Source organism: Sinocyclocheilus anshuiensis, unplaced genomic scaffold (assembly GCF_001515605.1).
Source record: "Sinocyclocheilus anshuiensis isolate Anshui unplaced genomic scaffold, SAMN03320099.WGS_v1.1 scaffold546, whole genome shotgun sequence".
NCBI lineage: Eukaryota > Metazoa > Chordata > Actinopteri > Cypriniformes > Cyprinidae > Sinocyclocheilus > Sinocyclocheilus anshuiensis.
Window position 1 is genome coordinate 1272438 of NW_015542451.1, and position 21553 is coordinate 1293990.

Here is a 21553-nt window from a genome sequence, read left to right on the forward strand (position 1 = left end):
GTCTTATTTTCTGAGAAATGTATGAAAATTAAGGGAGTTCAAGCTTAAAACAAGAAAAAGTATCTGTCAATGGGATCAGAAAAATAAACTTAATTCAAAAAGGGGAAACTAGAGTTTTTTTTTCTGACCCCAGTGGCAGATATTTTTTCTTGTTTTAAGGATAAACTTGCTTAATTTTCAGTCATTTTGCTTCTCAAGTAAATGTATCTTGATTTGATCAATTTTTAAATATCTGTACTGGAAAACAAGACAAAAATGCTAAGTAAATCATTTCTCCGCAGTGTAAGAACATTACTGTTAATGTGATTTATGTTTGTTTGTTTTCACAAGACTGAATCATTTCTGTGATAAAGGAAAGCAGGCCACAGAAGCTCAACTTGTGCTGAACCAGGAAAATTCCTTTAATGGTCCCTGAAATACTTAGAAACACACAGCGTTACTCTATGTGTTTGACGTCATTTTAACTGAAACAGGAAGACAGGGCGGGACATATCAAGCAGCCCGGCCCCTTTTTAAAATAGCCAATAGCGTTCGTTATATCACAGCTTGGGCTAGAGCCGTTGAGCTCCGTAAAGCCGCATTTGACAGGGTATGCCAGCCACAATCTCATCCATATTGCTATAAAATATAGCATTCTGTGTAGAATTCAAATAGCTCCGATACATTTTGTGGTCTGCGCCGACTCACGCATGTGATCCGCTCCGTGCTATCGTGTCTCTGGACCGGAGCAGAGTGTGTGTGCGGTGGTTAGCGTGACACAGCGCCAAACCAGACTCAATGGAAAGCATATTTACACTGTTTGAATCGTTCCCTGTCCCCTATATAGTGCACTACGTGCCATTCACTGTACAGAAAATACTAATTCTGTGGACAAGTGACTGATTTCAGCCGCGGCTTCAGCATCTATTTTATAGTGTAGGGGGCGGGGCTTCGGATTCTAGAGAGCATTTGATTGGACAGAAAGTTTGATGAGAAGCTGAAGTACGATATGATGTCAAAAAAATAGTTGAGCCGTTTTGGCGTTAGTGACGAACTGCAAGCTTTGAATGCTTATATCTTCTAAATGCGAATTTTGTCACTGTTTTGGAGCACACTGCCTTATAGATAACCTTAAGACTAACATATTGATACTAACACCCAAAAAAACTTTAATTTTGATTTCATGGGGACTTTAAATCTGACGAATTGCTCAAGCCTGTTTGTTTTTCTTTTCTTTTTTTTATGACTTCTTTTAATGGAAGAACCTTTTGGATTTAATAATGGAAAGCTAATGAAATATTAGGGCGTATCCATATCTGGAACAGACATACAGGCACCACTGATCTGACCTTTCAGTGTCTGTCTGCCTCTTAGGAATAAATAAGATACAATCTCTCACTTAAAGGGTTTTTGACACTATCACAGACTTTCTATGTGTAAGAAAGCTATTTAACTGTGAAATGTAAAGGGTCCTGAGAGCCCACTGCCTTCACCACTAACAAGAACCATCTGTGAACGACCTACAGAGACTCTCTGCTCAACATATGCCAAAAATATACTGTTTTTCTCTTCTGTTTCATAATTGTACTCTAAATTAAACATTTTGATTTACATTTTGAACCTGACTGCTTTTACTATGTACTGTACGTCATCTGTAATGTCCTAATTCTGACTCTAAAAAAGAATCATGTTCATTTTCTGTGAGGGTTCGCAAAGTTTCACATGTGTTTGTGTTTAAATGCGAGGTCTTGTTCTGAGGTCGATGCTGATCGGAAATGAAAGCAAGGTGGAGAAATACCTATCTGCAGTCCTTTCATATTAATACAGTAGTACATTTTTCAAGTCATGGTATTTCATTCTGTCACATTTATCTCTTAATGTTCCCTTAATGTAACTATCACCCGAAAATTAAAATGTGCTGTTAATTTACTGTGCGTCAGGCCATCCAAGATGTGACTTTTTTCTTCAGTAGAACAGTAGAAGTGGATTCTTAGCTGAAACCATTCATAAAGTGTAAGCCAATGGAAACCGGCGCTTTGAGTCAAAAAAAAGCATATCAGACAACAAAAAAATCATACCTGTGGATATATTGAGGTGTTATGAAGCTAAACAATCAGTCTGTGTGAGAAATTGAACATTATTTGCAACATTATTACCTGTAATCCAGAGCCTCATCCCCAGGCAAACGGTCCGGAGTGATGTCCAGTTTACAAACGAATCATTCATTTGAACCGATTCTTTTTAGTGAACTAGTGAACCAAATCGGACTGAAGCGTCTGAAACAGTTTGCAGCTCGAGCAGCACAGGTCTATAAGTTACTCAATCAAAACTCACTTTCAGACACCTGACAGTCACTCCGACTGGAAATTAGCCAAATTAGCGGGGTATCTGATTCTATGATGAATGAATCATTTAGCGCTCCAGTTCCTCCAACAGTTACTGATCTGAGGAAACAGTTCGACTCGGACCAAAGACCGAAGAGCTGCTGATGAACATGCGTAAACCGTACATTTGACATCATTATTATTGGGTGCTTTAATGATATAATTGCATATGTTACATCATTATGTAAACGAACTGGTGAATCAGTTATTTGAACCAGTTTATTGAAACGTGAAGTGTCCGAACGAACCAGTTCACGGAAAAGAATCGGACTTGCCCATTTTCCTGAGGCTCTGGATTACATGTAATAATGTTGTAAATAATGTTCAGTTTCTTGCACAGACTGATCGTTTCACTTCACAAGACCTCAATATATCGTCAGGAGCCACGGGTATTAATTTTGTCATGCCTGATATGCTTTTATTGACTCTCAAATTGATGGTAGCTGCTTGCATTTTAATTTTTCAAGGACCATGGTTTCAGGTAAAAAATCTTTAGTGTTTTACAGAGGGTGAACTATCCCTTTAACACACCTGAGAAAAAAAACTTAGTCAAAACTGTGTTTGAACAGCAGAACTGCTGATTTACACCCAACACTACAAGAGTTTGTTGAAATCTGTAACGGTCATGAGTCACCTTAAATATTTCACCAAAGGAGGAAAGAAAACATAGCTTGTGTTGCTTTAACATGCCCTAAATAAACCTAAAATAAACCTGAGGAGAAAGCCAGTGAAACATTAGACTACAAGTAGACACGGTTTAAACTAGCTCATAAAAGACAAGATTCTTTGAACGTCTTCCAGGTAAACGTTTATGAAGTAGGTCAGCTGAGCTCTGCACATGTCCTAAAAACAAAAAACTGAGCAGAAACCACATCCTTGATTCAAACAAACTTCCATTTGCCAGTTTTCCAGAGAACATCTCAGAGCTTAGAGTAACACACCTTCATACTTGCCATTTGGAAAGCTTACTGGATAATAATACAAGAGAGAGTTTAATCCGTTCCAACTGAGATCTACAAGCTGTTTACTAGCAAGGGGAATGAAGAATTCATAAAACCTGAAGTCACATCAGTTATGAAGTGTGTTATTATATGAGGTGAGGATAATCCTGTAAGTGACACTACAGCAGCACATGGTGGACATGAAGATCTCAGTAATACAATAACACAGACAGATGCACTAATAGCATGTGCTCAGGATGTGTTCAACACAGTCTCTCCAAACAACTGCAGATGCTCTCCAAAACAAATCATTAAAATACATAAATATGTCTCTCTTCCTCTAGTGTTTTAATATTGTAATAGTGCACTGTATTTTTATTTATTTGTTTTATTTTATTTTATGTTTTACAAAAATGTGTATAAAATGTTTACAGCAACAATAATAATAATACATTTATATTGCTTTAAATATTGAAAGTTTTGTAAATGACTACATTCAACCAAAATCTAAACCAATCATTAAAATACATACACACAAAAAACAAAAGGTGTAGTAAAGATGAGGTCAATTTGAAAAAGTAGATAAAAAAAATGCATACATTTTTTAAACAGCAACAATAATAATAATTATGTTTTTATTATTATTATTATTATTATTAAGAATAGGAAACTTATCTACTGCCTACTCTAGCAGTATTTATGGGAAATACCTGGAAAAATGTCAAACTGCCAAGAATCACTAAAGCAAATTATTAAATATTTATATTAATATAGTTCATATTTTGAACAAAACTCTAACAAGTGACTAAAATGCAGTGGTTGCCTCGAATTTTAAATGGCTACAGATATTTTCATTTAAGGCCAGTTTGCTTGTTATAAAGCAAATAAACAAAAAAAGTAATTAAAAATCGGCAACCAGTATATCGAAATCAGCCAGTTTGCTTGTGGAGGGGGAAAAAAATGGAATCGTAATAATAAATAAATAAATAAACAAAATTCACCATTGGTGCATCACTAATTAAAATACTACATAAAAGGCCTTAAATTGGAAGCACAGTCTAGGCTGATTTATTCCAGCAATTCTTCAATAGGCAGAACTTGTCTTTCATAAAAGCCGAGGTCAGGGATCTTGGGCTTAAAAAGGTTGGTGACCACTGCTCTAACCCCAAGTATTTGTTTCCCTTTGTTATATGGAACTTTTTGAGCAGACGTGGGCTTTTACTTTTCTTTTTGTTTTTTAAATTGAATGTTCATGAGTTTTTCACAGTAAATTTGGCATATGACTCTGTTTACCAATACTACTCGTGCATTTAGGGCAGACTGATGTCATCGTGGAGCTTTACTTTTTTAAAATATCTGACCTTTTTCTGGTGAATGAAAATATTTCAGCGAATTTTGCAAAGACATAACAACTCCCTGGCAAGTACCAACATGAAACTCAAGTTTCTCTTTTCTTTCTCTTCATCAACTGTTGCCAGCGAGCTTCAATTCCCAGTCATCACAAATCTGCCGTGTCCCATCATCGCTCTGAGCTAGGGCTGTCGCGATTCGTCGATTTTATTCAACTATTCGATCTTTAAAAATCCTCGACTTCATTTTGCTCGCGTCGACTAACCGGCAAAATACCGGAAGTGGCACATTTCACAGACGAGAATGTATAAAACACATTATTAGTCTGTTTTCCAAGGCTGCATGATATATTAAACCCATTTAAAAATCATAATTAAGCAAAATTGTGAATTCACAAACGCTATGATTTAATTAAATAATTATATGTGATGCAGTTCTAATACAGTAGCATATGCGCTTTAATTATTTACATGCGTGTAGGTTAAGTACATGCGTCACACAGCGGCTCCGTTCACAGTAGTTCCGCAGGAACTGTTATCATTTACATGTGTGAAGCGTCTCAAACTCATCTCTGCATGTTGTTGTGAGTTTGGGTTTATTATAACGTTCATCTGGGAACGCAACATGCGCCATTTCATCAGATTTGTAAGGTAAATCATTTATAAATCTACGCAAACTCAGGAGAATACATCGCGGTTTCAAACCCTCACTCTGAGTTTACACGTTTTGATGTCCAACATATTCTTTTAATTACAGTGGCTATAGCATTTCTGTCCTAAAGAAATGGCCAAATATGAAAGATTAAGTGGACATTTGAATGAAATGGTGCTTGGTCAATATTAAACAAGGATTAGATCGCACAGTAATGTGTAAAAATAATCATCAGGCCGTTGGCGCCCTCTGCAGGCCTTTGTTGTAATGCGTAATGTACATTAGCTCTATAGTTTATAATACATTATGTATTTTAACAATTTTGTTCAATAAAACCATATCATTTCTTGATTTTGATACTTTATTTGAACTAATTATTATTGCGTCATTGCTATTATATATGTATTTTAAGTAATTGTAAAGGCTACTGTTCACTTACATCTATTTTTATTACCACAAAAAAAAATATTATAACTATAGGGCACTTTGTAATTGAGTTTTACAGTTTTATCTTTACCAAATTCTGTTTTCCATTATTTTCTGGATTCCATTTTAATGGTTCCATTAAATTGTAATAATCAAAAGCATCTCCAATTAATTGATTTTATTTAAAATAAAAATAAAAAAAACGTTTTTTGTTTTTTTTTCAGAAATACTGCACATTCACATTTTTCTCCTAAATAAATTCTGGTAAATAATATTTCTGGTAAATATTCCTTTAAAAAGTGTTTTTTGATTATAATTTTATTAGTAGTAGATTAGAACACGTGGATATGTTGTCATTCTTACACTATACTACTGAACTTTGATTTCAGTGATTTGGACGATGAGATGGACACTTGCTTCTTGCACGTTACTTTTTTACTTTTGGATTTCATTTGGTTTAATGATATATAGTTTAATAAAATATTCTTAAGTAAAATTTTCGATTTTTTTTTGTGGGAAATTAATCGTTTAGATTAATCGATTAATCTCAAAATTAGTCGATAGATTAATCGAAATAAAAATAGTTGTTAGTGGCAGTAAAATTTTCGATTTTTTTTGTGGGAAATTAATCGTTTAGATTAATCGATTAATCTCCAAATTAGTCGATAGATTAATCGAAATAAAAATAGTTGTTAGTGGCAGCCCTACTCTGAGCATCCGAGCGGCTCTAACTGGGCATGTAACAGAATGAGGAGGAGAAAACAAGAGGCTGTTTGGCTTCTCAGAAGCAGAAAGCAGATCCGTGCGTGTGAAGCAGCCGTGTGTGAGGAAACTCTGAAACATCCAAGCAGCCCTTAGATCACCTTTCCACACAAGCAATTTGCTGATGGGCATTTGGCGAGGATATTAATGTTTAATTTAGTCACAGATGCACTAAAGCATCTGAAAAAAACACAGAGCACCAAAAAAGATGCTATAGTGGTAGTTTAAAACAAATATAGTTAAATAACACCAACTAACATAATTTGTGAAAATTACTAGAAATTTCTGAGTGGATTATTTTAACAGTAAATATAATGAAAATAATAATTTAAAAAAACAATTATTTTATGTGCATTTCTCTTGTTTTTTTTAATTGAATCTTTATTTTATCCAAGTGAATATTGTTTCAAAGTAATTTATTTTCAGTGTACTTTTCACTTTTTAATTGAATGTTTATCTTTTTTAACAGTAAATACAATGCACAATTTAACACAAATCCAAGTTATTGAAATATATTTTTTTTTTTTTTTTTTCAGTGTACTTTTCTATTTTTTCATTCAATGTTTATTGGATGTTCACTGCAACAAATCAAAATTATTTAATTAAAAAAATAAAACACTGCAATAATGAGAAAAAAAACTAGTGATGTTATAGTGTGCAAAAAGATATTTTAAGGTCTTTTAAAACAAATACAGTGAAGCACCAAAAGGTTTCAAAAACAGTCCTCATACAACACTCTTAAAATCTGTAAATATTACTAAACAAAGCACTTTCCCTGGCAAAAAGACCATCTATTAGATAATGACAGCAGTTTGGGTGGGTGACGATGTATTTGCCAAGTATTATGTGTTGCTGGATCATCATTTTTTGTTGTTCTTGGAGCAACATCTCCATCAAACAAACATAGCCATTATTCTAATTCCTAACAAGGATGTAGATCCGGAAGAACATCCTACTCAGCAGAATGACACACGTCCTGCTTAGCAAAATGAGGGGATATATATAATGATCCAGACCGGCTGTCACCTTACCCAAATGACCTAGATAACAACCCATGTACTGATCAAAATACATTCAGTGTGACTGAATGGCACTTCACCTCAAGTCGCCTGCATGTGTTTTGTCTGGTTCAAACATAACTCCCCCCAACTTTACTCATGACTCGTCTGAGATTGAGCTGAAGAAAAACAAAAGCAAAGTTGCCGTTCAAAACAAGACTTTAAAAGATAAAGCATGTCCCTGGTTGTTCACATTACATTTATTTCTTGATCTACAAGAAAACGCATTTATTTTTTCAGTAGTGACATGCATGTTGCATGGTCTCTGCTGCATACTTTCAAAATACTTTTGCATCATGTATCAGGTAACTAAACATCAAAGCAGTTTACTGCCCTCTATCGGTCTTAAAATGCAATGGCAAATGTAGTGATAATTTGCGTGACTGTAAGTGAAATGTTATACTTAACAGGTCAAAAATAAATCTAGTTGGGATTCACTACTGTGAGATATATCGTATTCCTTGTATGCCGATACCATGGCATACCTGCTACTTATCTAACAGAAAAACTATTTTCTCCACCTACTGTAAGATCTAGGTCATGCTGCGTAAAATGAACAGGCCATCAATTATCAGTATGTAAAGGGTTAAACTTTCAAATTAACAAAAATAAAATAAAATCAAAAACTAAAAACAAAATCAAATTAAGTAAAAAATAAAAAGAAAAGTAAAATAAAACAACAAAAACAAAATCAAATAAAAAAGTTAAAAAAAATAAAGTAAAATAAAAAGTAAAACAAAAACAAAATGTAAAATAAAGCTAAAACAAAGCAAAACAATAGAATAGAATAAATAAAAAAGTAAAATAGAATAAAGCTAAAATAAAAAAGTTATATATATATATAACAAAATAAAATGAAACAAAAACAAAATAAAGTAAAACAAACTTCTAAAATATATAAATACAAAAATAAAATTAATGAAAATTAAATAAAATTAAAAAACTAAGTAATATAAAATAAAAAGTAAAACAAAAACAAATTAAGTAAAAAATAAAAGTAAAATAAAACAAAAATTAAAACAACAGAATAAAATAAAGTAAAAAATGAAGTAAAATAAAAAGTAAAACAAAAACAAAATGTAAAATAAAGTAAAGCTAAAACAAAACAAACAAAACAATAGAATAGAATAAATAAAAAAGTAAAATAGAATAAAGCTAAAATAAAAAAGTTATATAAGTTATATACAAAATAAAATGAAATAAAAATAAAATAAGGTAAAACAAAAACAAAATAAAGTAAAACAAAATTCCAATACAATGAAATGAAATACAAATAAAATAAGGTAAAACAAAAACAAGATAAAGTAAAACAAAATTATTAAATATATAAATACAAAAATAAAATAAAATAATTTTTATTTACTTTATTCACTTTAATTATAAAAGTGTGGAGTAATTTAAATCACATATACAGTAAGAAGTTGAGTCCAACTTGCTTTCAGGAATAGTTTACATTCAGCCAAACTATATCCATTTCTAACTAGCTCTCTGCCAGGTGCTGATCTCAAAAGATAAAGGTTAACCACAAAAACGAACCACATTAATGCTGCAAAATATTGTTGCAGTGACATGCATACTAACATTTGTGCATAAATATAACACATGTTTCATCTATTAAAAAACATGTCACTGTAAATTGTGCTGCTCACTCAGAAAGCCAACAACAAAGCAATAAAACTAGCAGGCAGAACAGTTGCCTGGAGATACAGCCAAACAGACCCGTCCTCATGGAGGCCACGCTTTCACACTCAACCCAGAAAGCCAAGCAACAAGCAGTGCTCTCTACTCAGAGGAAATGAAGTGAGGCGAGTTTACCCCGCTGGTTTTTACTTACAGGGTTTCCGAGAGAAGCTTCTACATTATTCACACCGACGGATCTTTAACAAAGACGGCCCGGGATGATATGAACAGAGTACCAGATCTCGGAAACGTACAGACGGGACTGTCTTCAACTCTAAACTGCTCTGAAAGATACAGATCTAATCACAGCAGGTAAGAAAGCATCGTTTCTTCACTAAATAAAGCATTTCTGTAGTGACGTTGCTTTATGCTTGCCATTTTCACATATATCTGCTTTAGGCACCTACTAGTTAAGAAACTATTATCGCACTCTTCATTTTAAACGGTAAGCTGCTGATTATAAAAGCTTCAAGTCTGCAGCATGTTTTGTATTTAATGTGTTTGTTTTGTTTTTCATTGCTAGGATGCACAAAGCTTCCATTAGTTAACTACAATAGATAATAGATAGCATGATCTAACAATGCAAAATGTTTCTTAATCTCAATTTCAACATTTACTAATACAGTATTAAAATCAAAGTTGTATCTGTTAATGTTATTTATTGCTAATATGAACTAACAATGAACAGTTGTATTTTTTATTAACTAAAGTTAGCAAAGATATAATAAATAAATAGTGCAACAAATGTATTGCTCATTGTTAGTTAACGCATTAACTAACCTTGACTAATGGGAACTTGCTGTAAAGTGTTACCAGTATTGCCTGTATTTGGGTTCAAATAACAAATAGCTTGTTCTGTAAAACAGCAATGAACAATACGTTTGCCTAATTTATTAATGTTAATTAATGACAACTTCTACTGACACATTTGTAACATTTCAAATTGTTTAAATAAAAAATATTAATTAATAAAAATGAACATTTAACAGCTTTGTTCCAAAACTTAGTATGTTGCATTGCTGCCTTCTAAGGCGTCTTAACTGAAAGACTCTTCATAGGAAGCAACTCCATGCAACAAACAAGAAACTTTGCTAAGGCAACAAGAATACGCTTAAACATATATATGAAATATATAAATTCTAAAAGATAAATCACAAACATCTCTCTCATGTGAAGTGCATGGGAGACTTGATTCACAATCTATTTCAATCGAGTTTGACATTAGCAATATATATACAATATATGTAAAACACACATTTGAATTTATTTTTTGTTAAACCACTAGACTGCACAATAACTCACTGCAGCACTTTAATAAACAACCTTTTGCTTTGCATATGGAAATTTGGCTGATTGATCGTGCGATTGTGGGCAGCAACGCAAAGCAGATTCTGCACTAAGCTGATTTAATATTTTGCGTTTTTTAAACTGTTATAGATTGATGTAGTAAATGAGAATCATTTAAATTACAAAATATATTTTAGACGAATGTCTTGTTAAAGATTTTCAGCTTCGTTCAAGGTAATTAAATCAATAGTTTTTCAATAACCGAAGAATATGTAAAAGTATGGTATTTAGGTAAAGGCACAATAATTGACGTTAAAAACAAAAATTTGACTGACTTTTCCATTTGCTGGCATGGCTAGATTCAAATGGTCAATATAATTTATTAAAAGTTGGTTGTCTACTTTAGAGATAATCACTATATTTATATTATTATAAACATATAAGGGAACGGTCATAATAAAATATGACGTTGTTTATTAAACCATTTTATTAAACCAAGCCATATTAAATAATTATGGTGTCTCTTTCAAGCAGTGTAAATGTTCCTGTATTTTTTTATTTTTTATTTTTAATGAACATATACAAATATATATATATATATTGCTATTTAGTATTTGTACCAATACTGGAGGAATGTTGCCCCATGCTGTGAGCTTTTTACATTATATATTTATTTTTTATATAGAAAACAAACTGATTTTATGATTACTTTTCACACAAAATATGTTGCTTTATCAATGTTCAGTAAAAATAAATATATTTCAATCATACATGGTAGTAGTGAAAAACAGAGTTCATTTGCAAAAACCGATAACTTTTCAGAAATCACGTTTTTTTTATTGCGCATTCCAAGTAATATCAATCAAACTGCAGTTGGGTTGTTTTGATTAAGTAATAATAACTTAAACAAATACAGGTAATTTACAAAATCAAAGTTCATTGAAAGTATGTTTTTTTTTTACATATTAAAAGTTTGTTTTATAGCAAAAGCAGATAACTCCAACAGTCGGGTTTTTTTGTTGGCAAAAGCAGATAACTCCACATTTCATGTTTTAGAGTTTAAAACACTTGTTTAATCTTTGTAATCTCCTCAGATGAGAATGTAGACGCCTGACAAACGATGTTGTGATCATAAACTGTATGGATGTGATTACACGCAATACACAGAGCTTTTCCTTCACCAGTGTAACGCGCTGCTTTTGTAAGCTTCCGTGAAAACGTTTCAGCTTTTATTTTCCTTTTTCGCCTGAAGAAGATATCACAGGTTCATCAAGTTCGTCAAAATTATCCATCCTCGATCCCTTTGTCAGCTTTGACAAAACTCCTCTCAGCTTGCACGTCTTTTCAAAGTGAAAGTAGCCTTGTCACCTGAGCTGAATACAGCGCGCTGATTCGCTAAAATGGACTTATCGGCTTCTGTTCAAAAACAACAAGGGTGCTTCTCGGCTTCTGCAGTAAAACGAGAACTCGCGATGCCTTGAAAGTGAACAAAACCGGCTTTTTTGACAAAACGTGTTTAGGGTTCAGATCGTGCTATATGTGGAGAATAATGCACGGCAATCAGCTCTTTTTTTTTTTAAAGTGGCATTTATCTGTTTTTTCAAATTAACTCTTCAGATTTTCCTTCAGGTGTGCCTTTAACCCTACCCCAGTACACTAGTAAACACACAGTATTGGGGTCACATAGTACATTTTAATTTGAATATTTTTACTGATCCATTTATTGATTTCAGTATATGAAATCATTCATTTCGCTCACCTCATCCACCATTTTAGGTGGACTTTGTCAGTGCATTATGGGATTGATTTCTTCACTAATGATAGATGCATTGTTGCCTTAGAATTTGACCAAAACAAGGTGCATTGTATTGTTCATAAATAGGGTAAAAAACATAAACAATGTTGCTTTGTTTATAGACACAATGGTGAAGGGGAAGAAGAAATCAAATGAACCATCCGGTAGAAAAATCACACTCAAGATGGCCAAGAACGCTCTGAAGGTGACCGTAGATGGTAAGCGTCGCCTCGACCTCAGTAACATGGCGATCGCCACATTTCCAAAGTGCATCCTGAAGCTCTGCGACGTAGAGGAGCTGGACCTCAGCCGCAACCTTCTCAAGAAGATCCCAGACACCATCAACAAGTTTGTGAACCTCCGCTCGCTCGACCTGCACAGCAACCATCTGGAGCAGGTTCCTGCGGCAATCGGCCATCTGCATAACCTCTACAGCCTCAACCTGTGCAACAACCATCTGACTACCTCTGGCCTGCCGCATGAGCTAGGGCTCCTGAGGAACCTACGGATCCTCAACCTGGGAATGAACCGCATCGAGACTCTACCTCCACCTGTGGCTGCTCTCAAAGAGCTTCAGGAGCTGGGGCTCTTCAACAACCTCCTGACACATTTGCCCAAGTGCATCCAAAACCTCCCAAAGCTGCAAAGGCTGAACTTCAAAGCCAACCCCATCCCTCCGGACGAGTCTCCAGAGGTGGACTGCATCCAGAGAGTGGAGTGTCTGTATCTAGTTCGGGAAGACTGCTTGTGTACCGACTGCCTCAAGAGGTGTAAGGAGGAAAGAGAGAAGCTAGACAGTCGAATGAGTGCTGCTTCTACACTCAAGAAATCCATCTTTGCTGGGCTCATAACGCCAAACTCTGTAGCTCAGGAGAACCAGGCTGTATGGAGGTGAACGTGTAGACTAGTCTAAAGTGCCGAATAAATCCCGTCAATCCCAAAAATATTCCAAATCCACCTTGTCGGCATGTACACTTTTATAAATAAAGGTTCTTTATTGGCATCTGTGTTTCCATGAAGAACCGTTAGCATCCATGATAAATGTCTGTTCCACAAAAGGTTCTTTATAGTAGAAAAATTTTCTTTTAAAGGGATAGTTCACCCAAAAATGAAAATTCTGTCATTAATTACTCACCCTCATGTCATTCCAAACTCGTAAGACCTTCGTTCATCTTCGGAACACAAATTAAGATATCAGTGGTTCAACCTTCATTTTATGAAGCTATGAGATTACTTGTTGTGCACAAAGAAAGCAAAAACAACAACTCGTCAAATAAGTCGTTATTTTTGAAGTCGTATTCTCATAGCTTCGTAACATTACGGTTGAACCACTTATGTCACATGGACTATTTTAACGATGTCCTTACAACCTTTCTGGGCCTTGAACGTGGTAGTCTATGGAGGGTCAGAAAGCTCTCGGATTTCATCAAAAATATCTTAATTTGTGTTCCGAAGATGAACGAAGGTCTTACTGGTTTGGAACGACATGAGTGTGAGTAATTAATGACAGAATTTTCATTTTTGGGGTGAACTATCCCTTTAAGAACTGATCACTGAAAGGTTCTTTGGGAACCAAAAATGGTTCTTCTAAGGAATCATTTCGAAAACCCCTTTTGGGAGCCTTAATTTTTAAGAGTGTATAGGTAAAGAGGGGATCTAATTCATAACACTTTAATGGAACATTCATTATTGATTTTACTCCGGTTCGCATTGAATGTGTTGAGCACTGTTGAATACATTTTGTCATTTAGATCCTAATCCTGTCTAAATGTGCATATAAATTTGCATTAAACACTGCATTACCGTTTCGTTTCATAAAATCACAATAAACTTTCTTTCATTTGAAAACAATTGTTGCATGTTCATAATAGGATCCCCAATGTATCTCTATGAGACATGGAAAAAAAGGAAGAAAAAGAGAGAGCCGGTATCGGTCTTTTTTTTTTTTTTTTTTTGGTGTATCATTGACTTTCACATCACAAATTAAGAACATTGATTCTGTGAAGACTCAGATAACTGATGTGAAATGTAAGATAAATGACAGAAGGTAGACAGGTTGTTGGGTCTGAGTCCAATTCCTTACATCTCACTGGCTTTTATAAAACACAATATCAATGCCTTGTGCAATAGTCCACTAGTATTGTTTCAGTTTGTTTTGTATCATATTTGATACATCAGGCTTTTATGGCTGGTGCAGTATGATGTAGTGAGAACTAGTGGAGCTCATACTCCTCATAGACCTCAGCTTCATTCAGAGGCCCAAACTAGCAAAAATATGCAATTTGGTGCAGATGTTATCTATGTATAACTTTGGTTACTTCATGAAAATCATTAAAGATTTCACAGCAGTGTACCACAACCTGAAGGTGGACGTTTTTACAATTATACTAAAAGACATTTTACTTGCTAAAAAAAAAAGTATAAACTATCAATCAGACAAAAAGCATTTGTGTTCAGGTTTATCATGCAATAGCTTCTATGCAACTCTAGGGAGCAGCAAAGAACTAAACAGCCTCAGTTCTCACTGCTGCCCCCTAAAGGAGCTACAGTGACATTACAATCACATCTGGAACGTGTGAGCATTAAACCTGTAATTTTAAGGGGTCATGATGTTGCTATGTATTTAATAAAGTTTTAGGCTACATGAATAAATATAAATGTAAAATATTTGAAGCTAAAATCTGATATGTATTCAGGAAATACCAATGATAATTAACTACTTAAATCACAATTTAGTCACTTCCCAGGGACATGGCAATATGAGCTTCATAACTATAAATAAAGTGAGATCTGGGCAGAATGAAACTTATAAGGTCAGCAATACCTTCCAAATACATATGACAGTGCTTTACCAAATAGATGAATGACTTTCACAATCATCTACTTTTGTTGTGAAGAAGAACTGGTGAATGTTATTATGTCCATATTGATTTTTTTTCCTAATTTCTCTTGAGGAACAGTTTCCTAATTAACGCTCGGCTCAATTCTATTGATTCTCCCACACTGGCACTGTTTTGAGGATCTGCTCGTGACATGACAAGTGATTTTAAATGTCTGAAAAGATTTCTCTCTGTGTATTCAGTGAACATAAATACAGAGGATTCTTGAAATAAATAATTTGAATGAGGTCTGTAATCTGATTACTCCCACCAGAAGTCAAAGTAAACTAAACTCAGCACTGCTATTAGGCTAAAGTGGATCAACGTGAAGCTAAAATAGTATGGAGGAACAAACATTTTCCACAGAAAATAGGCCCTGACTCTGGTGGTCCAAGTAAGAGCTGTAAAATAATACCAGTAATCCAGTAAAAACCAGCAATGGATTACTTGAAAATCACTTAAAATGTAAAAAAATAAATAAAAAAAGAACAATCTGATTGATGAACTCTACATGAGTAATTATATTGTGTTTTTTTCACAAACATTAGACTACATCACCTTTATAACTGTTTCAAAATGTTAATTTCAGGAGATTCATCTCTTTCCGTATAATAAATAAATAAATAATATAATTAATAGACCACTCTGGTGGTCTGAGTACAAGATCTGTAAAATAACACTAGTAATCCAGCAAAAAACAGTAATGTATTGCTTGAAAATCACAAAAAATATGAGAATGACGCATTCTACATGAGAAATTATATTGTGTTTTATTCACAAATATAACCCTACTACATCAGCCTTATAAGAGTTTCAAAATAAGTCAATTTCATAAATAAATACATACATAGAAAGAAAAATAAACATCACCCTTATAAGAGTTTCAAAATAAGTTAATTTCATAAATAAATAAATACATAGAAAGAAAAATAAACTCTGTATGTTGTGAGTACGAGGTCTGTAAAATAACACCAGTAATGAGATTACTTAAAAACAATTCAAATTAAAATGTTAAAAATATAAGTATAATGCATACTACAGGAGAAATTATATTGTGTTTTATTCACAAACATAAGACTTCAACCTTATAGCAATTTCAAAATAAGTTTATTTCAAGAGATTTAACCATTTAAATAAATAAATAAAATAAATAAATAACTAGTTTCTGACTCCGGTGGCACAAATATGAGGTCTGCATTATCATTTTAAAAATCTTCTCCTGTTGCTCCATCACTGTATGTGATGTCTCTGGAGGTGCCCTCCTGAATTATTAATACTTCATAAAATCAATAAGTCATGTGAAATTGCATCTCAGTCAACAGAGCAACAACAGCACTAATCAGAATTCATCTGAACGATCGAAGGTCTATTGAACACTTGCTCCCAAATGTCATAATAGACTGACTGAGGGTTTGACACGGCAGTATTAATGTGATTCTCAAATATGAATGACATCTGTCATTTTGAATAAAAAATCAGTGATTTTTTTCTTCTTTTGAGTCATGTGAAAGCTACAGCCGAGGACAGACGTCAGCCAATCTTTTCAGTATAGCTTCAAGGTAATGTATCTTAAGCCTGAGCAGAATAGGATCTTTAATGAAAAAAACTATATTTTCAAAGTCATCTCAAGATCAAAGAATCCAGCAATGACGCTCTTATTATCCGACATCACTGAGAGAATAAACATCCTGACCGCTCGCAATGGACAAAGAAGCATTTTGAACAAACAGCTAAATCATCAACAAAACAGCTCATGTGGGTATAAAATGACTGGACAGTCAAGTGCATCCCATCTAAGCATCTGCCGAATAGGATGTTTATGGGAAATAAATCATTTTGTGAAAACGTAGATGGGCATTTTTCCGGGCAGACCTCACATTAGCTAGACTGTAATTCCAGAAAGATTTTCCGAATACACTGAATCATCGCACCATCTAACCTTTAACATACACGTCATTAAGGAGCCTCAAAGGGCACGAGTCGATAAACACGAGCTGGGAGAGAACAAAGCTCTTTATTTGAGAGGGTAGAGTACATTTAGGAATTGGCAGCTCAGTGTTGGTTACCCTCGGCCTGAAGCAGCAGCTCTCGGCCCTGGTGGGTTGAATGAGGTTTTTATTGCGGTCTCATTTAGGTCTCCATCAGGGCTCTGCAGGCCTCCTCCCGCCCCCACCCATCCTTTCTGAGGAGCAGCTGTGGTCTACAGGGCTGAGCGTATTGAATCGCACTGGTGGAGCCGCTGCTATTATCTGCCATACTGGGGGTGGCTTAGGAAAACGACGGGAAGAAAAGGAAGACAAGGGCAGGAGGAAAAAAAAAGGGTGGAGAGAACGCTAAATGGAGATTTGAGACAGGCAATTTGTGTAATTTTGCAGTTGAGCACTCCAGTATCCAGTAAAATAACACCAGTAATCCAGTAAAAACCAGTAATGGATTACGTGAAAATCATTTAAATAAAAAAAAAAACATGAGTATGACATGCTACTGTATATGAGAATTTCAAAATAAGTTAATTTCATGCTGCTATTATCTGCCATACTGGGGGTGGCTTAGGAAAAAGACGGGAAGAAAAGGAAGACAAGGGCAGGAGGGAAAAAAAAGGGTGGAGAGAACGCTAAATGGAGATTTGAGACGGGCAATTTGTGTAATTTTGCAGTTGAGCACTCCAGTATCCAGTAAAATAACACCAGTAATCCAGTAAAAACCAGTAATGGATTACGTGAAAATCATTTAAATAAAAAAAAAAACATGAGTATGACATGCTACTGTATATGAGAATTTCAAAATAAGTTAATTTCATAAGATTTATCTGTTCTTATTAAAATTAAAATAATTAAATAAAATACATTAAAGGGATAGTTCACCCAAAAATGAAAATTCGGTCATCACTTATTTATTTATTTTGTGTGTGTGTGTGTGCATGTTTATGTGGTTTATGAGGACACAAATTTGTATAATAACATGGGTATGACATAGGTATTACAACGAGAAGGTGATTTATGAGGACATTTTCAGTGTCCTCGTAATTCAAAAGGCTTATAAATAATTCAGAATTAGTTTTTTTGAAAATCTAAAAATGCAGAAAGTTTCCTGTGAGGGGTAGGTTTAGGGGTAGGGTTGGTGTAGGGCAATAGAATATACGGTCTGTACAGTATAAAAACCATTACGCCTATGGAGAGTCCCCATAAACCATAAAAACAAACCTGTGTGTGTGATTAAAACAGCAATTAAAAAGTTTGGGATCAGTAAGATTTTTAATGTCTTTTAAAGAAGTCTCTTATGCTCATCAAGGCTGCATTTATTTGATCAAAAATACAGAAAAAAAAATAATATTGTGAAATATTATTACAATTTAAAATAATGGTTTCCTATTTTAATAAACTTTAAAATAAAATGTATTTCTATGATGCAATGCTGAATTTTCAGCACCATTGCTCCAGTTTTCAGTGTCACGTGATCCTTCAGAAATCATTCTAATATATATATATTATAATCAATGTCAGGAACTGTTGTGCAGCTTAATATTTCTATGAACCTGTGATACTGTTTTCAGGATTCTTTGATGAATAAACAATTTAAAAGAACAACATTTATTCAAAATAGACTTTTGTTGTTTCCTATTTTAATAAACTTTAAAATACAATTTATTTCTATGATGCAATGCTGAATTTTCAGCACCATTGCTCCAGTTTTCAGTGTCACATGATCCTTCAGAAATCATTCTAATATATATATATTATAATCAATGTCAGGAACTGTTGTGCAGCTTAATATTTCTATGAACCTGTGATACTGTTTTCAGGATTCTTTGATGAATAAACAATTTAAAAGAACAACATTTATTCAAAATAGACTTTTGTTAAAATATTAATAAAAACTATAATAATATCTCATTGATACTAAAATAACACTGCTTCTGACTGGTGCTCACAGGCACATTTCGTGACTAGCTTGAGTCCTATTTTACCAGCTGACTAGTTACTTGCAGATTCAGTACTGGACTGGTCCAATAGTGCACATCTCTAATGGAGATATGTGTACACATGTGAAAGATGCAGGCAGTGTGAGAAATCCCCAGAGATGGAGGAGCGCGAGTACACATGCCTGAGACCAATTAAGAGGCGGGCGTCTTTGCTCTTCAGGGCAGCCTGCTGTAATCATACACACTGACTGGTCAATGTAGAGGAGCACATGATGAATAATGCAACGCCTGGTGGGTGTGGATCAGCGTGTGCACGCGTGTGTCGGTGAGTAAGAAGCGGAGAGCGAGCATGTGCGCGTGTGAGTGTGTGTGTGTGTGAGTGAGGAATCCCTCCCCCAGCCCCCATCCAGCCGGTGCCTGCAACATGAGGTCAGCGAGCTAGCAGGGAAGAGAGGAGAGAGCGAGGAGGAGAGGAGCAGGAGGGAGAATGTGCCGAGAGAAGATCTGAGGAGGAGGAATATGCAGAGCAGAGGAAGCGCAGCCCATCGATGGCAGCCATGCTGAGTCCAAAGATCAGACAGACCAGGAGAGGTACAGTACGCTGCATTTGTATTTCATCTGTCGGCTCTCAGGGGCCACACGCTGTACGTGCTTTCATCTCACAGCATCTCTGCTTCAGCTGCTCTCAGCACATTGGCTGGATCAGCTCTCATGATACTTGAACTGTGCGATTATCGATTATACCACTGATCAATGATATATATATATATATATATATATATATAGAAGAATCAGAATCAAAATGAGCTTTATTGCCAGGTATGTTTTCACATACGAGAAATTTGTTTTCATGACAGAAGCTTCCGCAATATAAATTATTGCTTTTAATATATTTTGATGATCGTATCAATTTTATATATAAAAAAATAAAAATATTACATTAAAATTGAGAAGCAGGTGTAACTGTTATGAAAGCTGCAAATTACAAAATACATAATTTAGTAATATTTTAGTAATTTGTCCCATAAAAATGTGACTGAGTACAACAGATATATCTTTTTGTGACATATTGCATTTGACTAGGCTAATAAATCCGCCAATATTTTGCCATATTCCGATATTTACTGATATTTTGCCATTAGCCAATATTGATTATAAAAATGTTCTAGTTTCAGCGTATATATTTACATCTCAGTTGTTGTAATTAAGTTGCATTCACCTTATATTACATATCAGCATTATATTTGCAATAATAGATGTCCATATTTGGAAATAAATACCCGTATCGGTCGACGACTATGTAAAACAGCTGTGATAATTCAACTATTTACATCATCAGAATTCTGAGTTAAAACAAGATTAGGATAAAAGCGTCTGCTAAATGAGTTAATATAAATATAAATGCACTCAGTAAGTCTTATCTCTTCGCTCTCATTGTGTTGTGGCCGACCGTACGATAAACCATGAGCGTCCAGCAATGCATGTTACACCTCAACAGCTGAACATCAGCGCACACATTCCACTATCATCTGCAGAACGCTGAGGCTTCAACACACACGCCCACAGAGCGCCGATCATCATTCATCAGCAGCCTATAGCACAGGCTTGGGTGAGATGTGAAACACAGGCAGGGGAAGATCTGAAGCACAAGGCTTCATTCATCATGCATCAACTTGATGGATGACACTGTGTTAATAAGCAAAGCTCAATGCAAGTAAAAGGCTGAGTGATTTAGCCCTTTATGTTCTCTCAAGCCTACTATAGCTCCCTGCCCATCCCCCCACCAGCCTAATGCTACCTGCTGAACATCAAGGCATCTGCTCGGAGAAGATGTTAAAGCACGAGCCATGAATTTATTTACACGGCTCTCTGGAATACTTGATTCTCATTGGTCAATCACAGCATTCTGCAGTCAAATGTATAGTATAAAGAGCATCAAGCTGTGATCGTTGTCCCTGGTAACATAAATACGCTACTTTCATTTATTCTTCCACTTTCATGTTCAGATTAATATTTCAAGTAATTTATTCACTTATTTGGTAAAAGCCATGTAATATACTGAATAATGTACAGTCAATGGGTCATTATCACAAAAAAAAAAACAATTCAAGACCTCTCTGCTTTGCATCAGGGTCTTGCATCACCCTGAAAGGGTTTGTTTTGCGATAACGACCATCTGACTGTATTATAACTTATAACATTATATTTATGCAGATGCTTTTATCCAAAGCGATTTGCATTGAGTTTGCATTGAAGGTTGTTTAATTGTTTTAGTTAATGCATTCCCTGGAAATTGAACCCAATCGGACCTTGATGTTGCTAGAGCCCTACTATATATTTATTTATTTATATATATTTAATTGTTTTATTCCCTGGAAATTGAACCCAATCGGACCTTGATGTTGCTAGAGCCCTACTATATATTTATTATATTTATTT

The 21553-nt window shown here is 34.6% G+C and overlaps 2 protein-coding genes across 2 annotated transcripts in view; both read left to right on the plus strand.

Annotated features, from left to right (window-relative positions):
* The first annotated feature begins 9420 nt into the window (after positions 1-9420).
* Positions 9421-13265, plus strand: lrrc18b (leucine rich repeat containing 18b). Its single transcript, XM_016493075.1, has 2 exons — positions 9421-9543; positions 12436-13265. The coding sequence occupies exon 2, from the start codon at positions 12441-12443 to the stop codon at positions 13206-13208; it is 768 nt and encodes a 255-aa protein (XP_016348561.1). The 5' UTR covers positions 9421-9543; positions 12436-12440; the 3' UTR covers positions 13209-13265.
* Positions 13266-19590: 6325 nt separating this feature from the next.
* Positions 19591-21553, plus strand: part of arhgap22b (Rho GTPase activating protein 22b) — a 27180-nt gene continuing 25217 nt past the window's right edge. Inside the window, exon 1 of the mRNA XM_016493076.1 lies at positions 19591-19705. Within this exon, the coding sequence (XP_016348562.1) occupies positions 19663-19705 (43 nt within the window). The 5' untranslated portion in view covers positions 19591-19662. The remainder of the gene's footprint in view (positions 19706-21553) is intronic.